This window comes from Scyliorhinus torazame, chromosome 15 (assembly GCF_047496885.1).
Source record: "Scyliorhinus torazame isolate Kashiwa2021f chromosome 15, sScyTor2.1, whole genome shotgun sequence".
NCBI lineage: Eukaryota > Metazoa > Chordata > Chondrichthyes > Carcharhiniformes > Scyliorhinidae > Scyliorhinus > Scyliorhinus torazame.
Genome location: NC_092721.1, coordinates 59,536,149 through 59,561,152, shown reverse-complemented (window position 1 = coordinate 59,561,152; position 25,004 = coordinate 59,536,149). Strand labels below are relative to the sequence as shown.

Sequence of the window (25,004 nt, the reverse complement as noted above, 5' to 3'; positions counted from 1 at the left end):
TTCTGCGGGGGAGGGGGGTTATGGGAAGGGGGGGGGGGCGGGAGGCAGTCCGGGCATCCTGCCAGGGCCGGGGAAGGGGGGAGGGGGAGCAGTTCGAGCAGCCGGGGAGCCCCCAAAAGGACAGGCGGTGCCACGCACTGAGTGCCATTACGGTGGCCATCTTGCTGGCCACCCACCATGGACTCTGGGTGACCACAGAGAGATCGGCCGTATGGGTAGGTGCCCCCCCCCTTTCCCGGCTACCACACTCAACCGGCAACACCCACCGGGAGACCACCCAGGGCCACACCGACGGCAGCTCCTAGTGAAACGGTGGCCCTGGCAGCAGGGATAGGCGCCAGGACTGGAGCAACAATGGGGTGGGGGTTTGGGTCATGCGTGGTTCAGGCACGCGGTGCCAACCGGGGCCACCATGTAGCCCTTGGTACCTGATTGTGCATGGGTGTATGTGCCATGATATGTTTTCCTCTCACCCCCTGCAGTTAATTATGGCATTCAGTCATCAACCAGCGATGTTGGCCGCCCTGACGGCATGACCGGGGACGACTCAGAGAGCTGACGGAGGCTGCAGCAGAGGAGCGGGCTGCAGAGGGGCAGGTGGCAGCCGCTCAGGCTGGAGGGCCGGCTGCCCAACAGGACAAGGACAATGAGGAGGAGGAACGGGACGAGGAGGAAGTTTTAAGACGGGGGGAGGAGGAGGAGGAGGTAGTGGTGCCAAGGAGGTGCTGGATGAGGCCAAGTGTCTACTGCGACTGCATGTCCTTTGAGGACCTCACGGACCAGGCATGCAGGAGGAGACTGCGGATGAGACTGCGGATGAGCAGGAGACAGTGAGCCACATGTGCCACATGATGGCACACCTGGCACAACATGGGAAGGGGGAGAGGTCACCCGCTCCCGATGGCCGTCAAGGTGACGGTGGCCCTGAACTTCTACGCAACGGGGTCTTTCCAGTAGCCGAGTGGGGACCTGTCCGACATCTTCCAGATATCAGTGCACCGGTGCATCCGTGCAGAGACTGACGCCCTGTATGCCCTTGCGGACCGGAACATCCAGTACCCAGTGGACCGCGCCCACCAGGCTGCCTGGGCAGCGGGGTTCGCTGCCATCACTGGGATGCCCCGGGTCCAGGGGGTAATCGATGGGATGCATGTCACCCTGCAGCCACCGGCAGATAACAGGCTGCTGTTCACCAACAGGAAGGGGTACCACTCAATGAACATTCAGGTGGCCTGTGACCATCAGATGCGGATCCTGCACGCCTGCGCCCAATTCCCGGCCAGTGAACATGACTCGTTCATAATGGCACAATCTGTGATCCTCGACATGTTCGAGGGGCGACCCTCCCCCGGCTGTGGGGCTGGTTGCTGGGCGACAGGGGTTACCTGTTGCGGTCGTTGCTGATGACGTCTGTACGAAGGCCGCAGACTGACACGGAGCACCGCTACAATGTTGCCCATTGTGCGACCAGGGGTGTGGTCGAGAGGTGCTTCGGGGTGCTGAAGATGCGCTTCAGATGCCTGGACCGCTCTGGAGGGGCCCTCCAGTACGGGGCCAGGAGGGTTGGCCGCATCGTTTTGGTCTGCCGCGTACGCCAAAATATAGCCCAGCAGGGGGGGCGATGTGCTGGAGGAGGATGAGGAGCAGGCCTCGTCAGACGAGGAGGATGAGGGGGAGGGGGATAATGAGTGGGATATGGGGGCTGGTCAGGCACGGGAGGCCGCACAACGGTACCGCCAGGGACAGCGCGCACGGGCTACATTAAGTGATGCACGTTTCACAACTGGAGGCGGGGAGGTTGCTGGCCAGGGGCACGGACATCACAATACCACCGAACACCCTCACCTCCCACACCACCAAACCACCCGCATGCACACCCCCCTTGGTTATATCTACCCGCGGCATTATGAGCCGGGGGCACTGGGTTGGCAGTGTCAGCGGGTCTGGTCCATGGGATGGAGGATGATGACAGCCGCTCTGCGATGAGCTCCATGCTCAAAATCATTGGACAATGTCTGACTCATACTCACAGTAGCACCTTCCACCTGGGTGATCACTGCATGCGTGCTGGCCAGTCCATCACATGGCCCTGTCGAATAGCTGGGGTGGGAGTGATGGGGTGGTCGGGGGAGGGGGGGCACATGGTCCACCCACTGGGCCCCACTCGTCCACCACCCCTCACGCCCAGTGGCTATCACTGACCGCCCCATCCCCACACCCATCAGACAGAGCACCAAGGTTAGTTTTAACGGTGTGAACATGTGTTTATTCTGAACAATTATATACAATCCGTACCCTCGCCCCTATAACTCAACTGTGCCCTTCGCCCGTGCCAACTTAACTGGTGTTTAACTTTCTGGCCTTACGGGTCCCACCACTACGCCTTTGTGGTTCCCCAGACGGTACAGCAGGAGTAGGGGTGGACTGCTGTGGCTCCTGTCCTGCGATGAGGGTCCCCGTTGGCGCACGTCTCCTGGGGCGGCCCGGCCTGGATGGGCTCGGCTGCTCCTCTGACGTTCCGGGTGGCGTGGTGCCGCCCTGTTCTGCCCGCTGCCCAACCGATGCACCAGGGACGGAGGAGGGGAGTCCGAGGTGCTGCGGTGTTCTGACAACTTCCCTGCGGGAGCCACCGACACGGGCTCCAGCACCTCCTCCTTCCTCGGGGTGCCCAATGGGGTGCAAGCAGAACCATTCCCCGAGGACCCCCAGCCACCTAGCGCTGCCAGCTCTGGAGGCCCGCTGTGGTGTCGACAAGGGTCTGAACGTTAGTGGCCATGGGGCACAGGGAGTGGGCTAACTCCGTCTGGGACTGTGTGACGCTGGCCAGCCACCTGGGCAATGCCACCGATGCTCTCAGCAATGGCCTGCTGTGACTCGACCACACTGAGAGCGTCGCTCCAATGTCCAGCTGACTCCGGCACATGGTTGTTTGTGAGAGGGCAGCTCTATCCTTGGCCTTGGCCCCCGCCTGCACAGAATGCCGCAGGCCTTGCAAACGTTGACCCATTTCCGACACCGTCGCCCCATTGCCTCCACCGCGCATGCCACCCGTGCGGTGTCGGCCTGAGTGGCACGCATGGCCGGCACCACCCCCTGCTCCTGCACGCGGATGGACTCCTCCACCTAACTCTGCAGATGCTGGAAGCCGGCCGTCATCTCCTCCTCTAGTCCCTGGGTCTTTGACTGCACCTGCACTATGGGTGGGAATGGATGTTCCAGGAGCCAGGGACCCATCTGGGCGGCAGCTGGTTCCTGGGGCCGGACTGCCCTCCGACCGTCCGGCCCATTGGCTGCTCCTACCCCCACCTGCTGTATCGGACCGACTGTATGGTGCGCACCAGATAGTGTCCCAGCAGCCTCCTCACTAAAGAGCCCAACCGAGGTGATAGTCTCTGAGATGGCGGATAATGTTGGAGGTAGCAGTGGGTGTAGCAGAGGAACGTCTGTGTCCTCCTCTGACCCGAACTCCTGAATATCCTGGATCTCAGGCACAGGGCTGGTGTTCCGGCTGCTCTCCCCATCGGTGCTCGGCTGTCTGGGGGGCACCGGCTCTGGCATTGGCTGGTGGCGCTGGGCCCCGGATGGGCCAGGCACATCCCCGGCTGGTCCTGTAAGACACAAGAAGGCATGTATGGTTAGACAGCGGATGGGGGTGAGGCGTTAGGTGGTGAGGGCTGGTATGAGGGGGGTAGGGGTGTGGAGGGTTGGGGTTTGGGGTGGGAGCACATTTCTCGTGGGGACTCGCAACCAGGTAGCGGTGTCTTACTTCGTGGTGCGCCACCGACCTCCGTGTCGGCGACCTCCCTCCTCCGGGCTGCCGATCACGTCCAGTGCCCCCTGCTCGGGCACGGTGAGGGGTCCCCTCAGGTCCACCGCAGGTCTGGTGGTCCCCCTCCAGTCTTCTCCCACTCCTGACGGTTGTTCACGGCCTTGTCCTGGGGGGGGGGGGGCAAACACAAACAACGACAGTGTTACACGGTCCAACGCATGCAGCCCAGGGGTTGGGTAGATGATGGCATCAGTGGCCAGGGCACACTGCCATTGCGGCTGGCATGGGTGCTGGCATGTGGGTCAAGGTGGGGGTCCGGCCATCCCCGGGGCGGGGTGGAGGGGTGTCACGTGTGTGAGGGGGTAGGGTGGTTGGTGCCAGGGGAACAGTGCTGGGTACTCACCCTGGCCGTCCTGAGGAGGTCTCCAGTCCGGGCCACCACCCCGATGGCGCTAACGTCGGCTCCCACCTCCGCCCAGGCATGGCGAACGATGGCGCCTGATGATCTCCGTCCCGTCCCGTACAGCACCAGCCTCTTCTCCTCCATTCAATACCTTTGGCCTTATTTATTCCCACAATTCTTGCTTCAGCCTAATTTGAACAAATGTGACCTCTTTCATAAATCGAATAATATTTAAACCTCTGCTGCACTTTGACTGTTAAATATCTTTTATCATTAACATATTTTAATGGGTGGAAAATTAATAGCGCACATTCAGAAAACCACCTTTTAGATTCATATTGATGAGAGTGAACGGTTTTGAACTGAAACTGTCTGAGGGCAGCACGGCGGCACAGTGATTGTCACGGTTGCTTCACAGAGCCAGGGTCCCAGGTTTGATTCCCCGCTGGGACACTGTCTGTGCGGAGTCTGCACGTTCTCCCTGTGTCTGCGTGGGTTTCCTCCGGGTGCGTGGGTTTCCTCCCACAGTCCAAAGGTGTGCAGGTTAGGTGGATTGACCATGAAAATTTGCCCTTTGTGTCCAAAAAAGGTTACGTGGGGTTACTGGGTTACAGGGATAGGGTGAAGGTGTGGGATTGGGTAGGGTGCCCTTTCCAAAGGCCGGTGCAGACTCGATGGGCCGAATGGCCTCCTTCTGCACTGTAAATTCTATGATCTATGAATGAGCTAAAGCATTTTTACAACTTAGTAATTTTGTTTTACATTCTGACCAGATCACTCACTTTACTGTTCTGAACCAGCTTTTAGAATTAATTGAGTAATGTAATAATAAACATCCATATATTCTTTAATGCCAATTCAAATTTATTTTCATATAGCTGCAGTTAAAATACCATATTGGTTAGCCAAGTTATGATTGACCATTATCAACCATTTCTGTAATCCAAAATCCCAAGTATGTGCAGTAATTTAGTTTTGTAGCAAGTAACTTAAACCATTGGCCCTTTTTGTTGCTGGACCTATGTTGCTAATTTATAGTTTTAAAAACATTCCTGAATAAGGGGGAAATTATGTGCCAAATTATGATAATGACCATCTCCTTTTTCCCTTTTCTCTTGTCTGGCCAGAATAGAAGAACAATGGCCACTAAGAAAGAAAGAACTATTATTCATATAGGACTTCCACATCCTCAGTATGTCGCTCAGCATTTCACAACACAGGAATTATTTTGATTCTGAGGGGCTAATTTAGCACGAATGACTTGTTCGCATCTCAGATAGGCCAGCGTACCTGGGGAAAGAGAATATCGCAAAGCCCAGTTGGTTTGAACAGCTTGGCCAGATTTTAATGTTGTACATCTGTCTCCTGACTGAAGCTGGTCGGAATAGTACCAGGGTTTGTGGGTGGGAATGGGATTTGAGTTTGGAACCAAATTCTACTGTGAAGCAGAGAAAATTGTCCCTGATGAATTTGGGGAAGGAAGATGGATGCGGAGAGTGTGGTATGGGTGGAGGAGATGGGGGAAGAGGGTGCTGCTTGCAAAGCTGATGTTAATCAGGGGATGGGTAGGAATAATCATAGCGATAAGCGCTCAAGGAGTCTTTGCCGGGGCTGAAGGAGAATTTGCACTTCTGGACCTCAAGGAATGTTCCAAAAATGAAAAAATTCTACTTGCCCCTTAAGCACTCTGCTGCCTCCCACGAGGCTCCTCTGGAAAATTTATTCCATCATGGGGACCTCCTCCTGATTTCCAGTGAAAATAATCATAGAATCCCTACAGTGCAGAAGGAGGCCATTCAACCCATCGAGTCTGCACCAACCCTCTGAAAGACCACCCTAACCTAGGCCCATTCTCCCCGTAGCCCCACTTAATGAGCACATCTTTGGACACTAAGGGGCAATTTAGAACAAAGAACAAAGAAAATTACAGCACAGGAAAAGGCCCTTCGGCCCTCCCAGCCTGCGCTGATTCAGATCCTTTATCTAAACCTGTCGTCTATTTTCCAAGGATCTACTTCCCTCTGTTCCCCGCCCATTCATGTATCTGTCTAGATGCATCTTAAATGATGCTATCGTGCCCATCTCTACCACCTCCGCTGGCAAAGTGGTCCAGGCACCCAACACCCTCTGCGTAAAAACCTTTCCACGCACATCTCCCTCGAACTTTCCCCCTCTCACCTTGAAATCGTGACCCCTTGTAATTGACACCCCTGCTCTTGGAAAAAGCTTGTTGCTATCCACCCTGTCCATACCTCTCATAATTTTGCAGACCTCAATCAGGTCTCCCCTCAACCTCCGTCTTTCCAACGAAAACAATCCTAATCTACTCAACCTTTCTTCATAGCTAGCACCCTCCATACCAGGCAACATCCTGGTGAACCTCCTCGGCACCCTCTCTAAAGCATCCACATCCTTCTGGTAATGTGGCGACCAGAACTGCACGCAGTATTCCAAATGTGGCCTAACCAAAGTCCTATACAACTGTAACATGACCTGCCGACTCTTGTACTCAACACCCCGTCCGATGAAGGCAAGCATGCAGTATGCCTTCTTGACCACTCTATCGACCTGCGTTGCCACCTTCAGGGTACAATGGACCTGAACTCCCAGATCTCTCTGTACATCAATTTTCACCAGGACTCTTCCATTGACCGTATAGTCCGCTCTTGAATTGGATCTTCCAAAATGCCTCGCATTTGCCTGGATTGAACTCCATCTGCCATTTCTCTACCCAACTGTCTGTGCGGACTCTGCACATTCTCCCCTTGTCTGCGTGTGTTTCCTCCGGGTGCTCCGGTTTCCTCCCACAGTCCAAAGGTGTGCAGGTTAGGTGGATTGGTAATGCTAAATTTCCTTAGTGTCCAAAATTGCCCTTCGTGTTGGGTGGGGTTACTGGATTATGGCGATAGGGTGGAGGTGTGGGCTTGGGTGGGTGCTCTTTCCAAGAGCCAGGGCAGACTCGATGGGCCGAATGGCCTCCTTCTGCACTGTAAATTCTATGATTCAAACTCTCCAATCTATCTATATTTTGCTGTATTCTCTGACAGTCCTAGCTATCTGCAACTCAACCAATCTTAGTATCATCCGCAAACTTGCTAATCAGGCCACCTATTCCTTCCTCCAGATCATTTATGTATATCACAAACAACAGTGGTCCGAGCACGGATCCTTGTGGGACACCACTAGTCACCCTTCTCCATTTTGAGACACTCCCTTCCACCACTACTCTCTGTCTCCTGTTGCCCAGCCAGTTCTTTATCCATCTAGCTAGTGCACCCTGAACCCCATGCGACTTCACTTTTTCCATCAACCTGCCATGGGAAAAATTATCAAACACCTTACTGAAGTCCATGTATATGACATCTACAACCCTTCCCTCATCAATTAACTTTGTCACTTCCTCAAAAAATTCTATTAGGTTTGTAAGACATTACCTGCCCTGTACAAAACCATGCTGCCTATCACTGATAAGTCTATTTTCTTCCAAATGTGAATAGATCCTATCCCTCAGTATCTTCTCCAACAGTTTGCCTACCACTGACGTCAAGCTCACAGGTCTAATTCGCTGGATTATCCCTGCTACCCTTCTTAAACAAAGGGACAACATTAGCAATTCTCCAGTCCTCACCCGTGCTCAAGGATGCTGCAAAGATATCTGTTAAGGCCCCAGCTATTTCGCCCCTCGCTTCCCTCAGTAACCTGGGATAGATCCCATCCGGACCTGGGGACTTGTCCACCTTAATGCCTTTTAGAATACCTAAAACTTCCCCCTTCCTTATGCCGACTTGACCTAGAGTATTTAAACATCCATCCCTAACCTCAACATCCATCATGTCCCTCTCCTTGGTGAATACCGATGCAAAGTACTCATTAAGAATCTCACCCATTTCCTCTGACTCCACGCATAAATTCCCTCTTTTGTCTTTGAGTGGGCCAATCCTTTCTCTAGTTACCCTCTTGCTCCTTATATGCGCATAAAGGCTTTGGGATTTTCCTTAACCCTGTTAGCCAAAAATATTTCATGACCCCTTTTAGCCCTCTTTATTGCGCGTTTGAGATTTGTCCTACTTTCCCAATATTCCTCCAAAGCTTCATCAGTTTTAAGTCGCCTAGATCTTATGTATGCTTCCTTTTTCATCTTAGCTAGTCTCACAATTCCATCCGTCATCCATGGTTCCCTAATCTTGCCATTTCTATCCCTCATTTTCACAGGGCCATGTCTGTCCTGCACTCTAATCAACCTTTCCTTAAAAGACTCCCACATTCCAAATGTGGATTTACCCTTTGTAGCGCACAAAGACTCCATGAGACGAATAGAGTGAGGTCGATGAGGCTTTATTAAGCGTGTCTGTTCCCCCGCAGCTCGATAGTAAACTGGCCTGCGGGGGAAGACTCCGGCTTCTTATACTCCGCCTTCAGGGCGGAGCTTGAGGTCAACGGCCAACCAGGACCCGGGATCTGTCAGCCAATGACATTAGGGCTTCCAGTCCCACATGACCCCCAATACATACTACCACATTCACCCCTTGTCAAAAATGAACCCGGCGGGGTGATGCTTCGTATGGTGGTAAGGGTTTACAGGGCTGGTCCTGGGAGGATAGAACATTCACATGGCAATACAGTATTGGACAATTTCGTCCTGTTGCAACTATTTTCAGAGGGTATAGGAAAGAAAAGCAAAATGTTCTTTGAACAGTCCATCTTTGTTTTACATCGACGCCACGAGTCGGTCGGGCGGTCTGGTCGCCCGTGTCGATCGCCTCGGCCCCGGCGGTGGTGGTGGTGCTTGTACCAGTGTTGTCGCCTCCAGGAGCCGTACGGTTTCAGCTGTCGGTGCAAAGGGGAGGGGGACCGATCCTCCTGGGAAGGGGGCGGTCGCGGGGTGCGGCGGTGGAAGGAAGGGGGGCGGTTGGGTTGATGATGTCAGGGGGGTGTGCGTGTTGCCGGCGGGCGCCAGATCCCGTAGGGAGACCGTGTCCTGTCGGCCGTCGGGGTACTCCACGTAGGCGTACTGGGGGTTTGCGTGGAGGAGGTGAACCCTTTCGACCAACGGGTCCGCCTTATGTGCCCGCACATGCTTTCGGAGCAGGATGGGTCCTGGGGCCGCCAGCCAGGTCGGCAGCGACTTTCCAGAGGAGGACCTCCGAGGGAAGACAAGGAGGCGCTCGTGAGGCGTTTGATTAGTACTCGTACATAATAACGACCAGATGGAATGGAGAGCGTCCGGGAGGACCTCCTGCCACCGTGAAACTGGGAGATCCCTGGACCGTAGGGCCAGTAGGACGGCCTTCCAGACTGTGCCGTTCTCCCTTTCTACTTGCCCGTTCCCCCGGGGGTTGTAGCTAGTCGTCCTGCTTGAGGCTATGCCCTTGCTGAGCAGGAACTGGCGGAGCTCGTCACTCATGAAAGAGGACCCCCTGTCGCTGTGGACGTATGCGGGGTAACCGAACAGTGTGAAGATGCTGTTCAGGGCTTTAATGACTGTGGCCGCGGTCATGTCAGAGCAGGGAATGGCAAAAGGGAAGCGGGAGTATTCGTCCACTACATTAAGAAAATATGCGTTGCGGTCGGTGGAGGGGAGGGGCCCTTTGAAATCGAGACTGAGGCGTTGAAAGGGGCGGGAAGCCTTAATCAGGTGCGCTCCATCTGGCCTGAAAAAATGCGGCTTGCATTCCGCGCAGATGTGGCAGTCCCTTGTGACTGTATGGACCTCCTCTAAAGAGTATGGGAGATTGCTGGACTTGATGAAGTGGTAAAACCGAGTGACCCCCGGGTGGCAGAGGTCCTCGTGGAGGGTTTGGAGGCGGTCAATTTGTGCGTTGGCACATGTGCCACGGGATAGGGCATCGGACGGCTCGTTCAGCTTTCCGGGACGGTACAAGATCTCATAGTTGAAGGTGGAGAGCTCGATCCTCCACCTTAAGATCTTGTCATTTTTAATTTTGCCCCGCTGTGCATTATCGAACATGAAAGCGACCGACCGTTGGTAAGTGAGGAGAGTGAATCTCCTGCCGGCCAGGTAATGCCTCCAATGTCGCACAGCTTCCACTATGGCTTGGGCTTCCTTTTCCACTGAGGAGTGGCGGATTTCTGAGGCGTGGAGGGTTCGGGAGAAAAAGGCCACGGGTCTGCCCGCTTGGTTAAGGGTGGCCGCTAGAGCTACGTCGGAGGCGTCGCTCTCGACCTGGAAGGGGAGGGACTCGTCGATGGCGCGCATCGTGGCCTTTGCGATATCCGCTTTGATGCGGCTGAAGGCCTGGCAAGCCTCTGTCGACAGAGAGAAGGTCGTGGTCTGTATTAGGGGGCGGGCCTTGTCTGCGTACTGGGGGACCCACTGGGCGTAGTACGAAAAGAACCCCAAGCAGCGTTTCAGGGCTTTTGGGCAGTGCGGGAGGGGAAATTCCATGAGTGCGCGCATACGTTCGGGGTCGGGGCCTATTATCCCATTGCGTACTATGTAGCCCAGAATGGCTAGCCGGTCGGTGCTAAAAACGCACTTGTCCTCGTTGTACGTGAGGTTCAAGGCTTTGGCGGTCTGGAGGAATTTCTGGAGGTTGGCGTTGTGGTCCTGCTGATCGTGGCCGCAGATGGTTACATTGTCGAGATACGGGAACGTGGCCCGCAACCCATGTTGATCAACCATTCGATCCATCTCCCGTTGGAAGACCGAGACCCCGTTTGTGACGCCAAAAGGGACCCGTAGGAAATGGTATAATCGCCCGTTTGCCTCGAAGGCTGTGTACTTGCGGTCACTTGGGCGGATGGGGAGCTGATGGTAGGCGGACTTGAGGTCCACGGTGGAGAAGACTTTATATTGGGCAATCCGATTGACCATGTCGGATATGCGCGGGAGAGGGTACGCGTCTAGTTGTGTGTACCTGTTGATGGTCTGGCTATAGTCAATGACCATCCTTTGTTTCTCCCCTGTCTTCACTACTACCACCTGCGCTCTCCAGGGACTATTGCTGGCCTGGATTATGCCCTCCTTTAGTAGCCGCTGGACTTCGGACCGAATGAAGGTCCGGTCCTGGGCGCTGTACCGTCTGCTCCTAGTGGCGACGGGTTTGCAATCCGGGGTGAGGTTCGCAAACAAGGACGGGGGTTGCACCTTGAGGGTAGCGAGGCCGCAGATAGTGAGTGGGGGTATGGGGCTGCCGAATTTGAACGTAAGGCTCTGTAGATTACATTGGAAATCTAATCCCAGCAAGGTGGGGGCACAGAGTTGGGGAAGGACGTTAAGTTTGTAGTTTTTGAACTCCCTCCCCTGCACCGTAAGGGTAACTATGCAGAATCCCTGGATATGTACGGAGTGGGATCCTGCAGCTCGGCAAATCTTTTGTGCGCTGGGATAGGTGGTCAAGGAACAGCGTCTTACCATGTCGGGGTGTATAAAGCTTTCCGTGCTCCCGGAGTCGACTAGGCATGGCGTCTCGTGGCCGTTAATTAGGACCGTTGTCGTCGTCGTCTGGAGTGTCCGGGGCCGATCCTGATTGAGCGTAATCGAAGCGAGCCGTGGTTGTAGTAGTGGAGTGGGGTCCGTTGTTGCCGTCCAAGATGGCGTCGGGATGGACAAAATGGCCGCCCCTATACATCGCACGTGGCTGGGGGTCACAAGATGGCGGCGGGGGTGGACAAAATGGCCGCCCCCATGCATCGTACAGTTCTGGGGCGGTCCAAGATGGCGGCGCCCCTCCCCTCGTGGTGGCCGGGACCCAAAATGGCGGCGTCTGCGGGTCGCACATCGGCGCCCCTCCTCCCCTCGTGGTGGTCGGGACCCAAAATGGTGGCGTCTGCCGGTCGCACATGGTGTGCTGGGGGGGCTGGGGAGCGCTAGGACCACGAGCGCTAGGACCGCGCGGAGCTCCCTCACCGGGGACAGCGGTGGTCGGGGCCCAAGTCGGCGGCGCCGGCGGGTCAGGCGTGGGGCCGCGAGCGCAAGGACCGCGAGGAGCTCCCTCACCGGGGACAGCGGTGGTCGGGGTCCAAGTAGGTGGCGCCGGTGGGTCAGGCGTGGGGCGCGGGACGGGGGTTAGGGTGGCGTTAGGGACGCGAAAAACTCCCTCCTCTCCGTGGAGAGTGTTGGCCGGGACCCAAAGTGGTAGCGCCGGCGGCGGGTCATACATGGGCTGCGGGGAGGGGGGTTGGGGAGCGTAGGCGGCGTGCAGGGCTCCCAGTTCTCCCGGGACCGCGGTGTTCGGGACCCAGAGCGGCTGCGCCTGCGTGTCGTACATGGCGTGCTGGGGGGGTTGGGGCGCATAGACTGCTTGTAGGGCTCCCTGTGCTCCCGGGACGGCGGTGACCTCGCGGGACCGGCACACAACCGCATAATGGCCCTTTTTTCCGCAGCTTTTGCAGATGGCTGCGCGGGCCAGACAGCGCTGTCGGGGGTGTTTCGCCTGGCCGCAGAAATAACAGCGGGCGCCCCCGGTGCGACTCGTTGTTTGGACTGCGCAAGCCTGTGGGGGGGAGTAGGGGGTTTGCCGCGACGGGTACGTACGGGGCCCAATGGCCTGCCGCGCGGTCGGGGCCGTAGGCGCGGGTATTACGCGCGGCCACGTCTAGGGAGGCTGCTAGGGCCCGTGCCTCTGAGAGTCCTAGCGACTCTTTTTCTAGAAGTCTTTGGCGGATTTGGGAGGATTGCATACCTGCCACAAAAGCATCGCGCATTAACATGTCCGTGTGTTCGTTTGCGTTCACCGACGGGCAGCTGCAGGCTCGTCCCAAAATCAGCAGCGCGGCGTAGAACTCGTCCATCGATTCTCCGGGAGCTTGCCGTCTCGTCGCGAGCGTAGATTTGGTTAACTGGGCGAACGTAGAGACTTCTGAGTGCTGTGAACGCCGTCTGGAAATCGTCGGTGTCTTCAATGAGGGTGAAAATCTCCGTGCTCACCCTCGAGCGCAGGACCTGCAGTTTTTGTTCGTCTGAGACTCGGCCGGTGGTCGTTCTGATGTAGGCCTCGAAGCAAGTCTGCCAGTGTTTGAAGGCTGCTGCCGCGTTCACTGCGTGGAGGCTGATCCTCAGGCATTCTGGAATGATCCTGAGCTCCATAGTCCTTTTTAGGCACGCTTAATAAATTGTAGCGCACAAAGACTCCATGAGACGAATAGAGTGAGGTCGATGAGGCTTTATTAAGCGTGTCTGTTCCCCCGCAGCTCGATAGTAAACTGGCCTGCGGGGGAAGTCTCCGGCTTCTTATACTCCGCCTTCAGGGCGGAGCTTGAGGTCAACGGCCAACCAGGACCTGGGATCTGTCAGCCAATGACATTAGGGCTTCCAGTCCCACATGACCCCCAATACATACTACCACACCCTTAAACAGCTGCTTCCAATTCACATTCCCTAGCTCCTGCCGAATTTCGTTATACTTGGCCTTTCCCCAATTTAGCACTCTTCCTTTAGCACCACTCTCGTCTTTGTCCATGCGTATTCTAAAACTTACGGAATTGTGATCGCTATTCCCAAAGTAATCACCGACTGAAACTTTAACCACCTGGCCGGTATCATTCCCCAATACCAGGTCCAGTATGGCCCCTTCCCGAGTTGGACTATTTACATACTGCTCTAAAAAACTCGACTGGATGCTCCTTACAAATTCTGCTCCATCTACGCCTCCAACACTACATGAGTCCCATTCAATGTTCGGGAAGTTAAAATCTCCCATCACGACCACCCTATTGCTCCTATATTTTCCATAATCTGTCTATATATTTGTACCTCTACTTCACGCTCGCTTTTGGAAGGCCTGTAGTAAAGTCCCAACAATGTTACTGCACCCTTCCTGTTTCTTTGCTCTACCCATCGTGCCCTCTTTAATCACAGCTGTGATATCATCTCTGACCAGTAATGCAACTCCTCCACCCCTTTTACCTCCCTCTCTATCCCTTCTGAAGCATCTCTCCCCTGGGATATTTAGTTGCCAATCTTGCTCTTCCCTCCACCAAGTCTCAGTGATACCAATAACATCATATTCCCAGGTACGAATCCAAGCCCTAAGTTCATTGGCCTTACCTGCTACACTTCTCCCGCATTAAAACAAATGTACCTCAGACCACCTGTCCCTTTGCATTCATCATCTCTTCCCTGTCTACTCTTCCCCTTAGTCACATTGAGTTTATTATCTAGTACCTTACTAGCTTTAGTTGCTGCCTCTTTACTGACCTCTAACTCCCTAATCTGGTTCCCATTCCCCTGCCACATTAGTTTAAAACCTCCCCAACAGTGTTAGCAAAAGCACCCCCTAGGACATTGGTTCCAGTCCTGCCCAGGCGTAGACCATCCGATTTGTAATGATCCCACCGCCCCCAGAACCGGTTCCAATGTCCCAAAAATCTGAACCCCCTTCCTCCTGCACCATCTCTCAAGCCACGTATTCATTCTGAATATTCTTGAATTTCTACTCGGACTGTCTCATGGCACTGGTAGCAATCCTGAGATTACTGCCTTTGAGGTCCTACTTTTCAACTTATCTCCTAACTCCCCAAATTCTGGTTGTAGGACCTCATCCCATTTTCTACCTATATCGTTGGTGCCTATATGCACCATGAAAACTGGCTGTTCACCCTACTCCTTCAGTATGTCCTGCAGCCGATCTGTGACATCCCTGACCCGTGCACCTGGGAGGCAACATACCATTCGGGAGTCTCGTTTTCAACCACAGAAACGCCTGTCTACTCCCCTTACGATTGAATCCCCTATGACTATAGCCCTGCCAGTCTTTTTCCCGCACTTCTGTGCAGCAGAGCCAGCCACGGTGCCATGAGCCTGGCTACTACTGCCTTCCCCGGTGAGTCATCTCCCCCAACAGTATCCAAAACAGTATACCTGTTTTGGAGGGAGATGACCGCAGGGAACACCTGCCCTGCCTTCCTGCTCTTTCTCTGCCTTTTGGTCACCCATTCCCTGTCTCCCTCACTAATCCTAATCTGCGGTGTGACCAACTCACTGAACGTGCTATCCACGACCTCCTCAACATCGCGGATGCTCCAAAGTGAGTCCATCCGCAGCTCCAAAGCCATCATGCGGTCTAACAGGAGCTGCAGCTGGACACACTTCCCGTACATGAAGGAGTCAGGGGCATCGGCCGCGTCCCAGAACTCCCACATTGAGCACGGGGAGCATAACACGGCTCTGGGATCTCCTGCCATTTTTGTACTTTACCTTTACTGATTACAAATATAATATTGAATAATGAATAAGTGAAAGGAATAAAGATTTTACTTACCAATCACAATACTTACCAGTACACGAAGAACATAGAACATTACAGCGCAGTACAGGCCTTCGGCCCTCAATGTTGCGCCGACCTGTGAAACCACTCTAAAGCCCATCTACACATTTCCCTTATTGTCCATATGTCTATCCAATGACCATTAGAATGCCCTTAGTGTTGGCGAGTCCACTACTGTTGCCGGCACGGCATTCCACGCCCCTACTACTCTCTGAGTAAAGAACCTACCTCTGACATCTGTCTTATATCTATCTCCCCTCAATTCAAAGGTATGTCCCCTCGTGCTAGACATCACCATCTGAGGAAAAAGGCTCTCACTGTCCACCCTATCCAATCCTCTGATCATCTTGTATGCCTCAATTAGGTCACCTCTTAACCTTCTCTCTAACGAAAACAATGCGGCGACCAGAATTGCACGCAATACTCCAAATGCGGCCGCACCAGAGTGTTGTATAGCTGCAACATGACCTCATGACTCCTAAACTCAATCCCTCTACCAATAAAAGCTAACACACCGTACGCCTTCTTAACAACCCTCTCAACCTGGGTGGCAACTTTCAGGGATCTATGTACATGGACACCGAGATCTCTCTGCTCATCCACACTGCCAAGAATCTTACCATTAGCCCAGTACTCTGTCTTCCTGTTATTCCTTCCAAATTGAATCACCTCACACTTTTCTGCATTAAACTCTATTTGCCACCTCTCAGTCCAGCGCTGCAGCTTATCTATGTCCCTCTGTAACTTGTAACATCCTTCCGCACTGTCCACAACTCCACCGACTTTCGTGTCATCTGCAAATTTACTCACCCATCCTTCTACGCCCTCCTCCATGTCATTTATAAAAATGACAAACAGCAGTGGCCCCAAAACAGATCCTTGTGGTACACCACTCGTAACTGGACTCCAGTCTGAACATTTCCCATCAACCACCACCCTTTGTCTTCTTCCAGCTAGCCAATTTCTGATCCAAACTTCTAAATCACCCTGAATCCCATGCCTCCATATTTTCTGCAGTAGCCTACTGTGGGGAACCTTATCAAACACTTTACTGAAATCCATATACACCACATCAACTGCTTTACCCTCATCCACCTGTTTGGTCACCTTCTCAAAGAACTCTATGATGTTTGTGAAGCACGACCTGCCCTTCACAAAACCGTGTTGACTAGCTCTAATCAAATTATTCCTTTCCAGATGATTATACATCCTATCTCTTATAAACCTTTCAAGCTTTTTCCCACAACAGAAGTAAAACAAGAATTACATTTCTCCCAGCTACTGCGAATTGGAGCACTTTCCTTACCAGCCAACCAGGTCACTGCTTTGCTGTGATGTCACTCTTCAAATTTATCCCCAAAGACCCTGTGGCTGCTGTTTAAGCAGCAAAGCAGCTCCGCCCACTCCAACAGCTTAATCTGCGAAGCAGCTAGTTTGAATACGCACCGCTCGACTCTGTAGCTCTGCCCATTCCAACAGCTGAACTCCCGCCGAAAAGACTCGAATCCGCAAAGCAGCGAGTTTAAATACGCACCGCTCGACTCTGTAGCTCCGCCCACTCCAACACCTGAATTCCCGCCGAAAAGACACAAATCCGCGAAGCAGCTAGTTTAAATACGCACCGCTCGACTCTGTAGCTCTGCCCACTCGAACACCTGAATTCCCGCCGAAAAGACACGAATCCGCGAAGCAGCTAGTTTAAATACGCACCGCTCGACTCTGTAGCTCTGCCCACTCGAACACCTGAATTCCCGCCGGAAAGACTCGAATCCGCGAAGCAGCGAGTTTAAGTACTCACCGCTCGACTCTGTAGCTCTGCTCACTCCAACAGCTGAATTCCCGCCGAAAAGACACAAATCCGCGAAGCAGCTAGTTTAAATACACACCGCTCGACTCTGTAGCTCCGCCCACTCCAACAGCTGAATTCCCGCCGAAAAGACTCGAATCCGCGAAGCAGCGAGTTTAAATACTCACCGCTCGACTCTGTAGCTCTGCTCACTCCAACAGCTGAATTCCTGCTGAAAAAAATGAGCGTGGCTAATCCACCTAACGTGTACACCGTTGGACAGTGGGAGGAAATAAGAGCACCCAGAGGAAACCTCCACACAGACAGTCACCTAAGGCCTGAAGTGAACCCGGGTCCCCAGCGCTGTGAGGCAGTAGTGCCACCGTGACACCCACAATAAATAATGCTCTGTCAGTCATGTTCACCAGCCAAGGCATTCACATTAAATTAGGCCCTCAGCAGTTTTTAACGGGAGTCTCATTTGCCTTGGAATTCCACTGGTGGGAATGCAGAGACTTCATGCCGATAAACTGACCCACCCAATTTTAATGCTGTCCCACACACCATTCTCAGCTGACAAAGTGCAGGGGTCAGAGGTCAATAGAGACTCCAGATAGCCACTGTTGTTTGTCGCCAAATACTGCAGGCAGATTCCACAAATAACAGATAAATAGGTGGTTGATCTGTTTTTTTGGTGATATTAGTAAAGGGATGAATGTCGACGAGGATACCAGAACAACTTGCTGAATTTCTTCAGGAAAACTTTACATCCATCTGAAAGAGGTTAGCCCAGTTTAAATTTTATGGTAAATTCAGCACCTGAAAACACACATTTCCTCAGTACTGCACTGAAGTATTATCTCAGTTTATGAGATTGAATGATGGATTGGGTCTTAAACCCTCAACCTTCTAATTTACAGAAAAAGTGCTGCCACCTAAGACAAATTAATGGATGTTAGTAACATCGAAAGTTATAAAATGCTTCTGGTTGGTCTGTGTCAATATTTTACTCATTTTAATTTATATAGTCTGCACCGTAACTGCAGCCAAATTTACTTTGGCTGGTTGTTTGTTTGGAGATTTTGTGTGCTTTCCTAGAAAAATAATACTGTTTGTTGCCATTGTCAGAGATATTTATTTTTATTCAATGAATTAGTTTGATTTATTTATAAGTTGTTTTAAGTGTTCTGGCACAGCATTCAAATAAAAGTAGAACCAAGCTAGCATTGATGGTACAAGTACAAGTTCAGCAGTCACTTGAATTGGGCTGCAGACAGACTCAACTGAGAGGAAATTTCTTCACCAGTGTTGCTGCTCCTCATCATTATCCAGAGACTTCTGATGTCCTGAATGTGTAAATGTTGGCTGGATACAACTTTGGACTCGACTGCTATTTCCTATCCCATAGCTTCCTGATTCTCTCAGGATAGGCTGGCATGTGGGGAATGGCGAGTTGGGACAAGTACTGAAGAGCAGCCAGAGACTGCATAATCTTAACCTCGCTGTAACTTCAGGAAATGTGGTAGAAAATTACTGATTACTGAGCATTGGAAGGATCCATTACCTGAAGGATCTTTCACTCATTGGTAGGCTGGTTCAAGAGCCCTCTTGGCCACAGATGATGCTGCCTCCACTTTCCAGGGATAAAGAACTGTAGCTCTGAAGATAGTTTGAAGAGCCTGTTTTCCTTGGAGAACAGAAGGCTGACAGAGACTTGATAGAGGCCCTCAAACTCCTGAGGAGTATGGACAGGTTAAAATGTGAGAAACTGTTCCCTGTCAAGAGTACATCAAGAACCAAAGGGCACAGATTCAAAATAATGGGCAAAAGGTGCAGGCGTGATGTGAGGAATACTGTTTTCACCCAATCGTGGTTGGAGTCTGGAATGAACTTCCTGAGAGGGTGGTGGAGGAAGGTTCGAACAAGGTATTCAAAGGGAATTGGATTGTTATCTGAAAAGAAAGGATGTGCAAGATTTGTGGGGGTATGGCAGGGGAATAGGACCAGATAGAATGCTCTATCAAAGAGCCAGTGCAATCTCGATGGGTCGAATAACCTCCTTCTTCACTGGAAAGATTCTGTGGACTCTGCAGGAAGTCCTGCAGAGGACACATGGGACAATTGAAATGTAACATCCCGGAACTGCAAGGAGAGATGCGCGTGATTAAGATGAATGCAAGACTGCATGGACTAGAATGTCAATAGAGTGATAGAATCATACAACACCGAAAAGACCCCTCGGCCCATCGCATCTGTGCCAATCAAAAACAACGACCGAACCATTCCTTTTTTTAAGGGGCAATTTAGCGTGGCCAACCAGGTACCCTGCACAGCTTTTGGTAGTGATGTTGAGACCCACGCAGACACTGGGAGAATGTGCAAACTCCACACGGACAGTGACCCGGGCAGGATCGAACCGGGGTCCTAGGGGCCATGAGGCCGCAGTGCTAATAACTGCACCACCGTGCTGCCTAACCATTCTAATGGCCTTAAACTTTTCCATGCTAATTGTACTCAGTTTAACATTGTAATTGTATATGTATTGTGCAACTCAGTGATTCCAGCCTGCATATGGGAATACCACGGATAGTGGGCTCACGGATGTCATCTCAGTGCAAGACAGACAATAAGATATGTTTTTGGGGTCCTTCCAGCTTGAAAGGAGTAGTTTAGTGAAGGAAACTGTAAATGATGAAAGGCCATTTTGCCTTTTGCAACAAGTGTTCTGTAAATGTCTTGTTGTCATATTTTAATTTGAATAAACACTCTTTAGTGCTTTAAAAAAATGGTTCAGGTGAATGTAAATTTATAAATCCCAAAGTTGTTCCTGGTGCAGAGACCCATTTGGCAGCAATGGAGATCGAGAATTAGCAGACTGAATTTGCTTCCCTTCTTCTCCCCCTTGTTCCTGAAGTCACTGAATTTCTGTTACTATACTTTTCATAGCACTGTTTATTGCTGCTATCTTTTCAAAGTGGTTCTTCTTTGTGTGAAAGTCAAGATAGACCCTTTCAGCAAGCTATTTGACATTGGAGGACATCACAGCTGAACCCCTTCATGTTCCCACCCACTGTCTGTAACCACGTATGGTTGGAAATCCTTAACTGAGAATGTTCATTCCCAAACATTGGGCGCGATTCTCCGCTTCCACGACTAAGTGCCCACGCCGTCGTGAACGCCGTTGAGGTTCACGATGGCGCGAAACAGCCCCGGTCTCGACCGATTCAGGGCCCGACAATGGGCTAGGATCGGGGCCGCGAGAAATTCGGGGGGCGTGTCGCTAAAGCAGCGTCGTCAGCGCGCACCGAGCATTGGCACCGCATAGAAGCGGCGCCACGTCATCCGACGCCTAACTGCCGTCACCCCGTGCATGCGTGTTTGCGTCCTCCCCGAGGCCGCCACGCAAGAAGATGTCCGATGGATCTTGCGGGGCGCGGAGGAAAGGAGGTCCTCCTTCCGAGAGGCCGGACCGCCGATCGGTGGGCACCGATCGCGGGCCATCCCCTTTTGAGTCCTACCCCGGTGAAAGAACCCCCCTCGACCCCCCACAGGCCGCACCCCCAGCATTCCCGCGCTGTTTCCGCTGGCAGCGACCAGGTGTGGATGCCGCCAGCAGGAAGCTGTCGTTTTGGGTAGGCCCCTCGGCCCATCCGGGCCTGAGAATAGCCGGGGTGGCGGAGAATTGCCATTTTGTGTGTCTCGGGTGATTCACCGGACTGTGCCACGCAGAACTAGATTGTGCCGATCTCGCCGCTTGGGTGCATCGCGGGAGGGCGTCGGACCGGCGTCGCGTGAAAAAATGGCGCCCCAGGCGATTCTCCCAAACGGCGCGGCATCGGAGAATCGCGCCCATTGTGTCCACTGGTACCTCAGCACAAACGGAGAATTAAAGTTTACATCTTGGTGAAGATCAGGTACCTGTCAAAGCTTTTCAAATCTTCTGCAGATGATTTGTGCAATTGCTGTCAGAAATATTGTCTATTTGGCAGGGGCTGCAGCTGCACCATTTTTGGCTGATGAAGAAGCCCACCACTTCATTCGCGACAAAAGGCAAACTGATACAATGCAAGGATACTGGGACCCAAACAGTGCAAATAACGTGTGGGGAGTCACTCAGGCAGAACAGGTAAGACTTGATCTGGTTAGGTTAAATAATGCACTTGCATGCTTTCAGAATTGGAGATGATTTTCCTTCAGTTGAATTTAAAGTTACTGATAACTTTGGTCAATTCGAGGATTAATCCCACAGTGCCCACAGGTTTAGCTCTAGCTCATTAAGGAATATTAAAGGAGTTTTGGGGAGGAATTTTAGAATCATAGAATTCCGACAGTGCAAAAGGAGGCCATTCGACCCATCAAGTCTGCACCAACCCTCTGAAAGTACACCTTACCTAGGCCCATTCTCCCACCCCATTCCTATAACTCAGTAACCCCACCTAACTTTTGGGGCACTAAGGGGAAATTTAGCATGGCCAATCCGCCTAACCTGCACATCTTTGGACTATGGGAGGAAAACGGAGCATCCGGCGGAAACCCCGGAAGAAATCCAGAGAAAGTGTAAACTCCACACAAACAGTCACCAAGACCGGAATTGAACTCGCGTCCCTGGTGCTGTGAGGCAGCAGTGCTAAACACTGGCCACCCATATTTTCTGTTTGGATTTGACCGTGTAGACCCTTTAGGTCAATCACTGTCATCATTTAAGTTTAAAACAAGGAAATACATCAAGACATGAGGCCAATCTCCAGATGGGTATTTGGAGACATAACACCTGGTAATTGTAGCATTCGGAAGGAACAGGTGACTGTTGTTTGACGACACGGATATTTGCTAACATCATGGATTAGATTTTGTGAGCCACCCGCAGGAAAAAAACACAAAATGGCTGCTTTCCCTTTTGAGGGGGAGAGCTGACTGGTGGTGATTTAATCTGAGGATCACCACGCCTCAGGCAAGGGGCAAGGTTGAGAAGGTGGCCCTTCATGTATAACCTCAAAATAGGCACCATACCATTGATGGTGAACCCACTGCCTGCCCATCCCCACTTTTGCCTTGATTTTACAAACAACGTGGGAGGCATCAAATGGGCCAGCGGCCCTCAGTGTTTAACCTAGGCCCGTGTTTCAGTCTGCTGAAGGCATATTGCTGGTGATAGACTACCATAATTAGTTCACCAAGTCATTAGTTTATCATATGACTACCAGGATGAAGAAGATACACTTGATGGACCATGTCTGTCAAAAGTAGGCCTGTTCCTGTGCATTACAACCTATTTTAGATTTATGTTGGGGCTAAAAACTATTGTTTTAACTGTGCAGTGTGTTTCATTGTTTCAACAACATTGTTGTGATTCACAAGAAGGCGTAAATCAAATTAACTTGACAATGTGGCTGCAATAAACGTAAATAATTATTCAATGATTCAGCACTTCTCGAAAAGGCTTGTTGGATAGGAGTACAGGTTAGAAAATCAATGTGGTGGGCTGACCTCTAACGTGTGCTCATTGCTAATCTTGACTGAGGTAAAAAAAAACATTTTTGTATTGTTTTCAGCAGGTAACTCTTCATATATATGAGTTAATCTCCAATGATAACTGTAGCGCACAATGACTTACGAGAGAGACGAGTAGAGATGAAGTCGATGAGGCTTTATTAAGCGTGACTTGTTCCCAGCAGTTCAGCAACAGAATGGAGCGGCGGGGAGAAGCACGGGTTCTTATACTCCGCCTCCAGGGCGCAGCCAGGGGTCAACAGCCAACCAGGACCCGGGATCTGTCAGCCAATAGCATCATGGCTTCACAGTCCCACATGACCCCTAATACATACCACCACATTCACCCCTTGTTAAAAATGAACCCGGCGGGGTGGTGGTTCGCATGGTGGTAGGGGTTTACAAGGCTGGTCCTGGGAGGAAAATTTTGGGCATGTCATTACAATTTTAGCCCTACACTGGGCTATGTACAAGGTTTGTGAAACTATTTACAATATTCGTAAGAGAAAAGAACATTTTCGTTACAGTCCAACAACATTCTTGATGTCACACCGATGCCACGAGTCGAGCGGGCGGTCTGGTCTTCCTCGTCGATCGCCTCAGCCCCGGTGGTGGTGCAGGTGCTTGTTCCCGCGTTGTCGTCTCCGGGAGCGTTTCAGTGTTTGTTTCTGTTTCACTCCTGGTCGGACACGGGAGGAGGACCGATCCTCCCGGGAAGGGGGCGGTCGCGGGGTGCGCTGGTGGCAGGGAGTGGATGATCGGTGTCGGGGGGGTGTGTGTGTTGCCGGCGGGCGCCAGGTCTCGCAGGGAGACCGTGTCCTGTCGGCCGTCGGGGTACGCCACGTAGGCGTACTGCGGGTTCGCGTGGAGGAGGTGAACCTTCTCGACCAACGGGTCCGACTTGTGCGCCCGCACATGTTTTCGGAGCAAGATGGGTCCTGGGGCCGCCAGCCAGGTCGGCAGCAACGTTCCGGAGGAGGACTTCCTGGGGAAGACAAGGAGGCGCTCATGAGGCGTTTGGTTAGTGGTGGTACACAGCACGTTGCCCCGGGGGTTGTAGCTGGTCGTCCTGCTCGAGGCTATACCCTTGCTGAGCAGGAACTGGCGCAGCTCGTCACTCATGAAGGAGGACCCCCTGTCGCTATGGATATATGCGGGGCAACCGAACAGTGTGAATATGGTGCTAAGGGCTTTGATGACTGTGGCCGCTGTCATGTCGGGGCAGGGGATGGCGAAGGGGAAACGGGAGTACTCGTCCACCACATTCAGGAAGTATGTGTTGCGGTCGGTGGAGGGGAGGGGCCCTTTGAAATCCAAACTGAGGCGTTCAAAGGGGCGGGAAGCCTTGATCAGGTGTGCTCTATCCGGCCTGAAAAAGTGCGCAGATGTGGCAGTTCCTGGTGACTGTACGGACCTCCTCCACAGAGTAGGGGAGGTTGCGGGACTTTATAAAATGGTAGAACCGAGTGACCCCCGGGTGGCAGAGGTCCTCGTGGAGGGCTTGGAGACGGTCTATTTGTGCGTTGGCACATGTGCCGCGGGATAGGGCATCAGACGGCTCGTTCAGCTTTCCGGGACGGTACAAGATCTCGTAGTTGAAGGTGGAGAGCTCGATCCTCCACCTTAAGATCTTGTCATTTTTAATTTTGCCCCGCTGTGCATTATCGAACATGAAGGCTACCGACCGTTGGTCAGTGAGGAGAGTGAATCTCCTGCCGGCCAGGTAATGCCTCCAATGTCGCACAGCTTCCACTATGGCTTGGGCTTCCTTTTCCACTGAGGAGTGGCGGATTTCTGAGGCGTGGAGGGTTCGGGAGAAGAAGGCAACTGGTCTGCCCGCTTGGTTAAGGGTGGCCGCCTGAGCTACGTTGGAGGCGTCGCTCTCAACCTGGAAGGGGAGGGACTCGTCGATAGCGCGCATCCTCGTTGTATGTGAGGTTCAAGGCGTTTGCGGTCTGGAGGAATTTTTGGAGGTTGGCGTCGTGGTCCTGCTGATCGTGGCCGCAGATGGTTATGTTGTCGAGATATGGGAACGTGGCCTGCAACCCGTGTTGGTCAACCATTCGGTCCATCTCCCGTTGGAAGACCGAGACCCCGTTCGTGACACCAAATGGGACCCTTAGGAAGTGGTATAGACGCCCGTCTGCCTCGAAGGCTGTGTACTTGCGGTCACCTGGGCGGATGGGGAGTTGGTGGTAGGCGGACTTGAGGTCCACGGTGGAGAAAACCTTATATTGGGCGATCCGGTTTACCATGTCGGATATGCGGGGGAGAGGGTACGCATCTAGCTGTGTGTACCTGTTGATGGTCTGGCTATAGTCTATGACC

At 52.5% G+C, this 25,004-nt stretch overlaps 1 protein-coding gene across 1 annotated transcript in view; it reads left to right on the top strand.

Moving 5' to 3' along the window:
- Positions 1–25,004, top strand: part of LOC140391393 (uncharacterized protein C3orf85-like) — an 81,327-nt gene that overhangs the window by 19,974 nt on the left and 36,349 nt on the right. Inside the window, exon 3 of the mRNA XM_072475941.1 lies at positions 21,176–21,312. Within this exon, the coding sequence (XP_072332042.1) occupies positions 21,176–21,312 (137 nt within the window). The remainder of the gene's footprint in view (positions 1–21,175; positions 21,313–25,004) is intronic.